General features: G+C 37.5%; 1 protein-coding gene across 3 annotated transcripts in view; it reads left to right on the top strand.

Moving 5' to 3' along the window:
* The window catches only part of LOC131070124 (uncharacterized), a 90,855-nt gene that overhangs the window by 59,551 nt on the left and 18,742 nt on the right, over positions 1-12,562 (top strand). For 2 of the 3 annotated variants that reach the window (XM_058005647.2, XM_058005646.2), the window contains exons 6-7: positions 4,749-4,826; positions 5,378-6,214. In XM_058005647.2, the coding sequence (XP_057861630.2) occupies positions 4,749-4,826; positions 5,378-5,536 (237 nt within the window). In that variant the 3' untranslated portion in view covers positions 5,537-6,214. Of the gene's footprint in view, positions 1-4,748; positions 4,827-5,377; positions 6,215-12,562 lie in introns of those variants that run through there. The other variant, XM_058005648.2, reaches the window with a different exon arrangement.

Here is a 12,562-nt window from a genome sequence, read left to right as displayed (position 1 = left end):
GGAGGTCATTTAAATTTTGTTGGTGTAATTATTTATTCATGTTGGATATAATTACACTACACTTAAGTTTACTTAGGTACATGCATATCATAGTAGTTTGCATATGAGACACTTAGGGAGATGTGCTTACATTGGGAGTGTGTATGTAGGAGAATTTCCACCATTTATGGTGTGATCTTGTTATTACTTTATCATATCCACTTATTGTGGAGTGATAATTCCACCTTCGGTGGGTGATCCACCTCATGTGGAATATTTTACTATTTCTCCTACCTACCCCTACCTACACTTGCATCTCATTGAGCCACATGTCATCATTGTGTGCTCTCTTGTCTCTTAGCCTTGCCTTTATAAGCAGGCTCATCTACATTGTATGTAATGATTGATGATCCAGTTGATCTGTTTTGCATCTTGATAGGAATACAGTTTATTCTTGTCACATTTTCTCTCTCGTCATTGTGCTATCTTATGGTCTCTTTGATCTTGGTTGCTTCAAGCATAATCTCACAAATTTATTTGGCAAATTGTTTGGTTTTGTGAAATCTGTGTTCTCTTTTAACTAAAGGAAAGTGTATTTGTACAAAAGTATTAATAGGCTTTGATGATTGATCAGAAACAGATCATGCAATCATCTTAGTTGATAGAGATGCTCAGTTGTACTTCTTAGTTTATGAGACTAAAGAAAGGTTTAAGACATGCTTGAAATGTAATGTCCCCTTCTCGCACTTAGTTTGGCTTTTCGTTAGCCTATTCTCGGGGTTCCCGTAGGCTACATGGAGTTGATTAGGGGACTTAGTGTTCCATGGAGAGCTCGAGCTGGTGATTTTAGTATATTTCAGCAGTGTTTCTTTTTTTAGCATATGCTATTTTAGCAAGTGCTATTTTGGGTATTTGGTCTCAGTTTCAGTTCCTTTATAGCTTCAGACTGAAGTGTTCTTGATTTCAATGCCTTGGTGAGTTTCCTAAGATGAACGGAATAATATTTTATGATTTTCACTTAAGTAATTAAAAAGTTGACTTTATAACTTAAGTGATAAAAGTGTTTATTAAGTGGCCCTAAAATGATGCCTAGGAAGCAGGGGAAACTAAGTTAATAAAATGCTTTCAGAATGGCCCCAAAAGTGGATGCCAAGATGAGAGGGGAAGATTTTAAATGAATTTTAGAAGACGTGTTGAGAGTTTTTTAGGGGAATATTATAATCCAAATTTGTGTTGCCCTAACTTTTCCCTCCAACTCTATAAATATGAGTTGTGGCTTTCATTCTTGCATTCTGAAACTGCCAACATAAGGAAATGTTGCTAGAATGAACTTGGAGGGTTCTCTTTGTGCTGGTTGAGGACGAAAACCCTCTTGAGTGGAGCTGGTTTTGGTGGTGAAATATCCACCTTAGCTGGTTGGAGCTTGTAGATTGAGATTTCAGTTTGGTGATTTGGGTTTGAAGATGATAAAGGTTTTTGAAGTATTTTGATGTGGTTTTCAGTTTTTGGTGTGGTTTGATGATTTTGGAAGTGCTCTTCAAGTTTGGTGTGTTTGATGCAATTTTCTCAGTGCTGGTCTTCATTTTTCAGAGTTACAAAGAATCATATTTTTGCATATATCTTTTGGAAGGAGATTTGTTTGGTTTTGGGTGTTTTGGCAAAGCATTCATCTCAGCCGGGCGACCTCTTTTGGTAGGTCATTTGCAAGATTTGGTGGAGAGTTGAATTTTTTATGCAAATAATCCTTCTTGGAGGGCTGTACATATCTTCCTTTGGCACGTGGGTCTTGAAGGGGTTTAAATCTGCAGATTTAGAGGTCTAAAATCCTTCAATATGAGCGCCTAGCTTTTCAGATTGGGTTTTGATTGGTTTGGAGTGGACTTGGTGATGTTTGGAGACTTAGGGATTTGTATAGGAAATCGCCCCTGTTCTAATTTGGTGCCCAGTTTGCTGCAGATTATTTCTGAGTGTTATTTCATGATTGGAATCCTCTATGGTAGACATTGGACACCTTGTATAAGCTAAATCGCTCAGAAGTTCTGTTTTTTTTATAGCATGAAAAAATCATGGTCAAAGTTGAATGTGATCTCGGAGATTATGCTTAATGTAAATGGAATCATTCAATGCAAGCTGACAGCAAACTACAAGAATACATTTCTATCTCTGCATTTGTAATAAATCTGATTTCAGTTTGTTGATGTAATGCACATTGTTTCTATCATATTTTGCAATGCATTGTGTTCTATGTATGTCCTTGTGAATGAAATCTGAAGCAAACAATCAGCAAACCATTTCACATTGGTTGCAAAACTTGCAAACATCTTTCAAAAAAAAATTCTGGGCTGCATGTTACATGTAAGTTTATTAGTTTATTAATATACAATTGGAGAAGGCAGAGATCTAGAGTCAAATGCAAGAGTAGAGGAACTGGTGCACTAGGGCTCAAGGATGATTTAGACATATTGGGCTCCACACCATTAAAATTTTTATTGTAGTGACCGTTTTGGCTTAGTAGGAAACTGTAGGAATAAAGTAATCTTGGTAGGAAACTGTACATTATGGACTAGGGTTATGATTCATGAAGACAGGTTTGGCTTGGTAGGAAATCTTTACATACAGGACAAAATAGTTGACTTGAGCATCCGAAGGGAACTGGAATAGGTTCTATTGTTTTTTCATATAGAGGTAATTTAGAATACTTTGAATGACTCGTTTAAATGCTCATCCCTTAGCATAAATATTCACTGTAGTGGTTAAGTAAATGTGTTTAGGGTTGTGGGGGCATAGCCAACAGATGATTGCAACACCTAAGAGTAATAGTCAACCATGTTGACTAAATCTCTAACTGATCCACCACAATGCAAGCTGGAAGAGCATTGTTCAGGTGCTAGAAAAAGTTGCAATGCATTTGATGGCTCAAATTCAGCAATTGGCTTGTTAAACACATGCAGGATAATAATGGAGATGAGGAAGCCCAAAGCATAGCTTTAACTTACAAGATATTTCTAAGATTGGTTTTTCTAGGATAAATCCTCTTTTTTCTTTCAGTTTCTTTCATGTGTTGTTTCATTCATTTGCTTGCATACTCTCATCTATACAACTACTTCACTAACTCAAGCACTTAAGAAACATCTAATTGACATGTTCAACTAAAACACATGTCAACAGATAGAAGTTGAATTCAATTCTGTATTATCTTGCAAAACAATAGAGGAGACGTGGAAGCATAGTTCTGTTTTGCACATTGGGTTGCTCTAGGATTCATCTTTTTGTATTTTTTTTTAGTGTGGTTTTATTTACTTGTCTATTTGCTTTCATTCCATGCAACTACTTCACTAAACTCGAGCACTTAAAAAAACACCTAATCGATATGTTCAGCTAGCTACAAGTCTATTATTTGTTTGTAACAGCAGATAGAAATAATTCAATCTCACATAAATTATAGAAGCAACATCCTCTTTCGTGCAGCATTATTCTTGTGGAATAAATAAAAGTCGCATGTTGGTAGTGGGAAAGGTGGTGTATTAGATCTGATATATAGGCATATATGGGAGCATGTACAGAATTGCATAACGGGTATATGATATAGTGGCAGCCCTAGAGCTGTATTAATCATTATTTTGCAGTCACAGATTGTTGCTTCAGTAGCATAGTTCTTTAGAACAATACATAAGATATTGGTAAACTGTTCATTTGGATACCAAAGTTCATTTCCGGTCAGGATTTCATGACCGAAGGGAGCCTGTGTTTTGTATGTTTCAGTGCTTTTGCTTAATGATGAACTATATACTTATAATTTAGAAAGAAATGGAGTATGCACGCCTATCAGTTAAAAAATTGATAAGAGGGTGTAAGTTTTAGTTTGATAATGTATTTATATGCATACACATTTTTCACCAAGTAAAGCTCTTTTACTGTTCATACACACGTTTCAGCACCTAGGGTTCTTGTACCTTTTATTTTAATGGTGGACGTACTTTCAAGCCCTATTGAACTGCTTCAGTCATTTGGGGACATTAATATGGTTTGTCTTTTCCAAAATCTAACAACTCATGGCTACTGAATCTGAAATTCAAATGTTGCTAATAGTTTTGCATTATGTGCTAGAGATTCAAAATTCCTTCAAGGCAGTCAATAAATTGTGTATTGATTACTTAACAGTCAGTTTTCAAGACTGGTCAGGAAGGAGAATTTCCTTTATTATAAACACTTTTTCAAGAATAGTCTAGAAACTGCCAGGTTTCAGATACCTTTTCAATATGATATTAAAGTAATTTATCTTCCTAACTGATATCATCCAAAAGGTTGGGAAATAAAGATGCTTTTGTTTCTAGCTTTCCCTGAGTTGTGAACTTTGTTGTGTTGCTTCCGAAATACATGTTTATATTTTTCTCTATGCTTTTCTTGTGTTTTAACCAAAAGAAGCTATTTAGAGTTCTCTGGCTAAGTGACACACACCTTTACTTTAGAATATACTGAATAGAAAGCACATTAATTGTTAATTTCAAGTTAATATTCTGAGCCAGCCCTTTCTTTGCCATTCTCTGAGATCCTAAATACAATTACACAAGCACCCTTTAGGTGGGGGGAGCTCTTCTGAGATTGATCTAACATCCTTACATTTTTCTCCAAATGTATCTCAAAGTATCCACATGTGATATCTGTCTGGGATTAGTAATTTTTATAGCCATCAATATGAATTAGATTTCTTTCTTATGCTCACCTTTTCTTCTTACCTTGTGATCACATTTCTGTGGATTTTTAAACAGGCTGAACTTTGCCGAAATGAAGAATGCTCGGCTCAGATGCACAACTACTGTCTTAAAAGAAAGTTTCAACATCAACAGGTATACTTATATTCATATACTGATGGACAATAATTCCTTAATTGATTTGTGGTTGATGTAAGTCAAATAATTTTGTAATTTAAATACCTAATTGATTTGTTAAAATGCTTGAAGATGGCTTTGTTTTACAGTGTAACAATTCTATCTTTCTTCACCTAATGATTCTGTTGGATCACATACCTAATTAGCTGTATCATAGCCATATCGGAATAAAGCATGAGTTGGATGCATATGATATGCATATAATATATAACTTATCTGTATTGGATGTCTTTGATATCTATCCTTTTCATATCTGAATTGGATGCATATGATATGTAACCTTGCCATATCTATATTGGATGTGTTAGAAATGTATCAGCCAAGGCGCCATATGTATCTGATAGCTTAGTTATTGACTTTACCTGTGTGTGTTTGTGGAAGATGGAAATTCTCACAGAACTTTATGCTTATTCTTTTTGTTTATGATTATTTGAGATATTTCTAGGGCAAATAAATAATAGTTTGGGTGAGTGCAGCGATTTACTGATAATTAAACCTTACAAATGTAGGTAGCCAGAGTCTGTCCAAGTTGTGGCACTGACTGGGATTGTTCTCAATTGAACATTGAAGAACCTGATTCATTTGGGGCTAATGCTTCTCAAAGAACTAGAATGGAATCACATGTTGATAAAAAGCCAAGGAGAGCTTCTAAAGTTGTAGGGCATTAGATTCAACCCATTTAACAATGAAAACTAGCTATGTTTCATGAAAGCAAAGTATTTATGGCTATTCTGTTCAAGATTCTGTCTCAAAGTCAACTGCGGCAAAGAATTTCATGGCTATTGTTCTTTACTGTTCTTTTTGGTCAAGAATGACATGCCCTGGTCTGTCCTACTTTTGTAAAAGCTGTATTATATCAGGAGCTTTGAATATAATTTTGTAATGTCCTATGCCGTTATGAATTTGATAGAGAATCAGCTTCAAAATACAAATATGCATCTCCGATATTGCATATGGATGTTATATTTTAGCGTTTATTGGAATTGACTATAAATGTTTCTGAATTGCACATTGAAGAACCTGGTTCAATTGAAGCTTACATTTCTAAAGGCGATTTAAGTATGTTACACATAGAAAGAAAGCCTAAGGGGCCTTCCCAAGATATATGGCATTAATTTTGGCTTTATGAAAACTGACAATAAAATAGCTTGGGATTGTGGCTATTCTGGGATGGTTCTGTGCCAAGATACAAGGTTAAATTGGGCTACAGAATAGCTTGGTGTAAAGTGGGCTATGATAGCATTGTTTCTGATAAACAATGACATGCCCTGGGCAATTCTAACTCTGTAACAGATGAAATAACTTAATGGACACCTTTCTTGATGTGCGTTTGATAGCAATTTTAAGTTCTCTAGTCCAAAACAGTGATCCTTTCCTGAAATTTCTGATTTGATTGGTGGCTTACCATGCTAGTTTTTTCTGTTATTGTACACATGTTTGGCTTTAAATAATAGAAACTTAAATGTTTTTCATTTCATTGCTAGTAGATCACTCAAGAGAAACTCGTCATTCAAATTTTATCGAGTCTGTAAAAGATCTTCAAGAATTAAATGCTTGTAGCAGTGTATAAGATCTGCAGGAAAGAAATGTTTGTAGGTGTGTGATATTTCAAAATAATAAAATGTTTTGAGGATTGTACAGAGTAGATATTGGCTGTGTTTCACCGAGTGTTCAGGATGGGGAGGGTAGGGGTTGGAGGCACATGTTTCTGGGACAGATTTTTTTGGAGGCCATTTTTTAGGGGATGGCTATTAAAAAGTAGGGAAAATTAAAAAATTCTAGAAAATTTTGAATATTCATATAATAACATTGACAATGCATTAATCATATAGAAGTCTTAACATGTGCATTAAGAGTTAAATTGATATTTCACATGAGTGGACAAACAAATTAAGAAAATCTAATTGTGTTTATTGTCAATGTGCATATATATTATTTAAGTAGAACAAAATGCCCAAAGGAAGTTTCAGCTACAAAATGACAAAAAAATAGGAAATATGTAGTTGTTCCTATCAGCATATAGTAATATTGCATCAAAATTGGAGTCTAAGCTCGAGTCATTGTCATTGGGGGATTGTTCTATTCAATTAAACATTAATCAATCCCTCTCATGCCTCATCAACTTTTTTGACATATTTGGGATCAACATCACAATGTGTAGTTGGAGTTTGATGATACTTAGTTTGTTAATTTTGAAGCCACAGGGGACTATGCATGACCAATGGTTTTTTTGATCATTGAGAGGTAAGCCAATTCTTTTTGATCGATTGGGTTAAATCATACGCAAAGTAATTTCTCTTTGCAATAGTAGAATTGATAATTTGTGAAATGACATGAGTGGCAAGTATCTTCAATTGTGATGTATCTTTGCTATGCTATGTCCACCATCCAATAGGGCTTGTTTCTTATTAGAGGTAAAACAAGTATTAAAGGGGCCTTGAAGCCCTTTACTAAAGACCACAATAGGTCCAGATCAAAGAGATAGCTGCTAAAAAGATTCAGCATGAAAAATCAACAGCAAAACAAACCACCTACCATTAGGCTAATAACAACAACCAAGGGCAAACAAACCTATACCAAAACAGGGGTCAAACAACCAGCAATTGAAAGAAACTAAACAATTTGAAAGTTGGAACAATGGGTTTTGAAAAGGCTCCCATAACCTTCATCCAAATATAATGCCTTACACTTGAGGCTTAACACAAAATCTTTGTAATCCACCACAAACAAAAAACACAAGAATATCTGGAACACTACTTTCGAAGATGGTCTTCAATAATATCATCCATAGCATAGAATGCCCAAGCCAGCCCCAAAAGAGGCTAAAATACCTCTATCATCAAAAATAGAAGCACACAAATTGCTGCACTTACCAAGGCTATCAATACGAATAGAGGGAAACTTCCCATAAACCTTGCCATCGCAAACTCAAGCAAAATAGAATCGAGTCATGTGAGCATAACAAGGCGAGGAATACAAGCAAAAGTAGGACCAACCAATAGTGGCAACCTCCTTTATGTCAACCACCACAAGAACCACACTAACCTCGTCTATGTTTGAATGCAAATAGCCTTCACAATCATCAACATTCCCATTAACAATAAGAACATCTTTCACAATTTGCAACATATCCTTCCTAGCAAAGGAAAGGGAAGAACAAAAAATAAATTGGGCATACATTTGAAAACAAGGGGAAGAGTAAAGGTTGAAGGAAGGCCAAGCCATAGGAACAACCTCCTCCGCAGTATTCACAACAAGATCCACATGGGTAACCTCATCTATGTTACCCTCTAGAGAAGCCTCACTAACACCTGTAAACCCCTAAGCATCAAAACGAACATAGCCCCAAATTGAAGCAAAGCAAACCCAACAAAGAAGATGATTCGGGTATTAACAAGACAACACCAGTTTTGAATCCAACAGTGCCAAATCAACCTCCAAGAGGACCACCACATAGCCTCCCCAATCAACATATTTTCCTTTTTAAACCAGGGGTCTAAAAGCACCAAACGAAAGACTCCAAAGAGAGCACCACAACCAACAAAAAGGCAAACAAAGGTCTAAGAGAAATCCTCCAGTACAGAAGAAGACAACAGAAAAGTCCAAATGGACTCCACCTCGATAGGAGTTCAAAAAGAAAGGGCAAATAAAAACAAAGACACCCAGAAGAGGGCATCCAAACAGCTTAGCAGTGATGCCAACCCCATCTAGAAGGAACAGAGGAAGACCACACCACCAGAAAACCACCAAATTGAGCACTCGAAGAAAGAACCCCACAGGCAACCAAGAGAGAGCCCACAGAGGGAAGAAAAGGGCAACCAAAACACCAGCAACCAACAAAGCCCCCTTGCGCTCAATAATAGTGGAGATTTCAACCACAACGAAGCATGTCTTTCCCACATTTTCGAGTAGCACCTCGTCAGTGGCGACCTTCCAAAGCGGCACCAAAGCATAAAGAACCAAAAGAAGGCACACCAATGCATGCCAAACAATAGCCAAAGATGAAACACCATCTTCAACGCCATACATGTCATCAGGCTCCACTCCAAAACAGGCAAAGAAGCCCACGCAACTGCGACACCAACAGTCCCAACCTCACCAAACGTAGCTTCTAGCACCCACACCAACAACAATCCTAGCAGCTTATCCACAATAAAGGCCAGGAATAGGGTTGCATCAACATGCTCATCCCCTTCCGATTCATCATCCCCTTCTTCTGCATAGTCTCTGCCTCCATAAACCCTAACCCCTACACAACTCCTGCTCCCGCTCTCCATCTTAGCGGTTGCAAATCCAATAGGGTTTGTTTAAGTTAACTCCTTTATTTCCTTTTACCTTTGGTTTGTTGAATATTAGATACCTTTGGTTTGTTGAATATTAGATACCCTTGGTTTTTTGAATTTTGGACAATGGAGATTGACATAGCCTAGCCGTTGTGTTTTTAGCCGATAGGCTATCCCCTGCGGGGGCACCCCGCCACCGGGAAATTGTCTCATGCCGTGAAACTGCGGTTGTTTCCCGGTTGAGGTTTTTCCTCACGCCGTTTTACCTTATTTCCTACCGTTTTTTCCGTCAGTTTCTGTCTTAAGTTCAGACAAGTCGATTCCCTCTGTTGGTTCCGCGACATTGCACCCACTCCATTTAAGTTAATCTGGGAAACTTCTGCGCATATATTCAGCTCTTCTTCTAGTATCTATATAAATTATATGGCTGAGATAGTCCTCTCTTTCCTGAATTGGCCAAATATAATCCCCGCAGAACAAATTATCCCAGGAGGCAAATTATGGGGCAATACAACTGCTTCATGTTAAGATCTCCATCGGAAGGTCCAGTTTATTAAACTCATAAAAAAACAACGCATCTGCATATATGTTCAGATCCAATGGCTTACTTTTACAAACCGTTATTATATTGCCCTAGCTCATAACAATTCCCATGGCCCGGTGCATTATACCCTTCATTCTCCAGGAGACGAAAAATAAGGCAGCTATCTTCAATGAAATCCAATATACATATTAATAAAAGCGTATAAAATGGTAGAATATCACAGTTCACCTATGCATTTAACAGAAAATAATTCTCAGAAAGCTTCAAAACACTACCAGGTGTAATCTGAAGCACATCTAGATGTCTGCATTTACACAGATGAGCTTGTTTTCTTCTTCCCTATGAATGATTTTATCAATTATAGAAGACCCCATGTTCTTTTCCAATGCCCCCATATTATTTGCAATACTTTCCAAAATATCCATAGCAGCGAATTCAAACCCAGTTACGTATCTAGATCAATCAGTTTTTCCTGTCCTTGTTCCAGGCAGCTTCCTTGACCGGGGCAAACTCTTCTCAAAAAACTGGGAGGTTGTTTAGAGCTCAAACAAGGCCTACTATTTTATCGGAAATATCTGGAATGATCACACTTACCAAACGATGGGCATATTGGCTAGACGGTAAGATTCCGCACCTTTACTAGCAGCAAATTACGATGTTTCTTTTGGGACGCAATCCTCACTGTTCAGGTTTCTCTAATAAACTAACCTATCAGAGAACGAAATCTAATCAAATTATATAGTTTTTGAAAAAAGAAATAAAATAAGATGATTTTTCAGGCTGCAAAATATATTTTACAAGCAAGCAGAAAGTGATTGTTCGTAATATCAAACCTATAAATTTAGAGCAATGTAAAAGTAAATCGCACAATTCCAAAATGAAGCAGCACTAAGGCGCTTAGCGGCAGAAAGAATGCTGCAATTGTGGCCCTTCCTATACAGAAATTCCCGATTTATTATTTTGCATCACTCATAGCATAGAAATAAATACAAACATAAGCTTTAATTAGACTTCTAAATAAATAAATGTATTATTATATATTCAAATTAAAATATTAAAAAAATAAATAATATCTAATAAATTAAATTTTATTTTGTAGATTTCGTATATGCATTGCAATTAAAAAGAAACAATTGAAAACATGCTCATTGACCTATGCAAAAAGTACATAGGTTTAAAATAGCAGATTTTGGATTTCAAACTTCAATAGCGTAAGATTGGCTCAAACAAAATTACTAGTAGGGATCAAAATAGAAATGTCAATATTTTCAAGTTCCATATAAAAAATGGAGTTAGTAAAGAAGGGTTGTGAACAAATACCTAAAATCGGATGGCGTGTGAGTGCAGGGTGTGCAGGGGTTGAGCTAGGGCATCCATGCCCTACCTCGTGTTCGAGCCTTTCAGCTTGTGTGCGGGGGGGGGGGGGGGGGGTGTTCGGCGCTGCAGGGAAGGGTGTGGACTCAACGTTTTAGTTTTCTATAGGAGGTGGCTCGGGGGTGTCGGGGGTAATTGTTCCCTGGTTTCGCTTTTCTATTGCTACCTTTTGTGGTGTCGGTGAGGCAAGAAGGGCTTGCGTTTGGGAGGTGAGTGGGGCGGGTGTTTTCGGGGAGAGCATTTTCTTTCCCTTATCCACTTAGGGTGTGGGTTTTCGATTGAGCATGATGGCTGGTTTGCGAGGAGTGGCTTCAGAGGCTTCCCCTAGCTTGGATTTTTGAGTAGCTTTGGGTTCGAAATCCTTGAATCATGGCGTTAAGACTTTTGATAATAATCTCTTCACTCCCGATTCGGGGTTGCTGGCGCTAGTGTGTCCAATGGATCTCGAATTTTGAAGTTTAACAACTGTCTTGAGAGATGCAAAGAGAGGTTGAAATTGGTAATTCTGCTTGAGATGATTGTCGAGGATGTTGAATTTTTTTCAAAGCATTCACTTTATTGCAAATTTTTGGGGATGAGGGTTTCTTTGCAGTTTTTGGAGAATTGGGCTTAGAGGATTTGGGTGCCGGAAGGGGAAATGGAGATTATGTTCTTGGCAAACAATTTCTTCGTGGTTACATTCAATTGCATGGAGGATCGCAATAGGGTCCTTGAAGGAGGCCTGCATTTTTATAACCAGGTGGGGTTGTTCATCAAACCTTGGCATGCAAGATTTAACCCTTTGGAGGAGCTTTTGAATAGGGTCCCAGTGTGGGTTCGATTACCTCCTTTTCTGGTGGAATGAAATTGGGAGGATGTGTTGCAGATGCTCACTTCATTGCTTGGGAAGCCTGTTGGATCTTCAACGCAAACCTTGAGGAGAAAGGTAATGACTTTCACTTGTATTTGTGTTGAAATTGATCTTAGTAAGCCTTTGCCAGATGCTATAGATATGTGTGCGGACTCTTATTCTTGGGTCCAACAACTGGATTATGAGACTTTACCATTTCAGCACCATCTATGTCATGAGTATGGTCATTTGCAGTGCAAGTGCCCTAGGTCTAAACCGGTTGTGCATCAACCTCAACAACCTTCTCGTAACCTTGATGGGGCTGATAAAGGAAAAGTTTCCATGTCTAAAGAGGTTGTGGGTGCTGATGGTTTTGTCCCAGTTAAGACAAAGAATAGGAACTGGGGTCAAAAGAGGTCTTTGCAGGAGAGACAAGAGGATGATACCTTTAACATATTTGAAGCCTTGGATGATCTTAGCCAACAAGAGGTGAATTTGGGGTTGATTCCTTTGGATCAAAGTGCAGTAGGGTTGGTTCCTGATAGTGTGAACTTGGATACTACCTAGGTTCAGCAGGTGGTTGGGAGTCAACAAATGGATATGGATCAACAAGTAGTGGCTCAAGAGGGACCCATTTCTTGTACTGAAGTGAAGATGGCTTGTG

Source organism: Cryptomeria japonica, chromosome 1 (assembly GCF_030272615.1).
Source record: "Cryptomeria japonica chromosome 1, Sugi_1.0, whole genome shotgun sequence".
NCBI classification, from domain to species: Eukaryota; Viridiplantae; Streptophyta; class Pinopsida; order Cupressales; family Cupressaceae; genus Cryptomeria; species Cryptomeria japonica.
The sequence above is the reverse complement of the archived record's forward strand: the minus strand, read 5'-3'. Positions and strand labels throughout refer to the sequence as shown.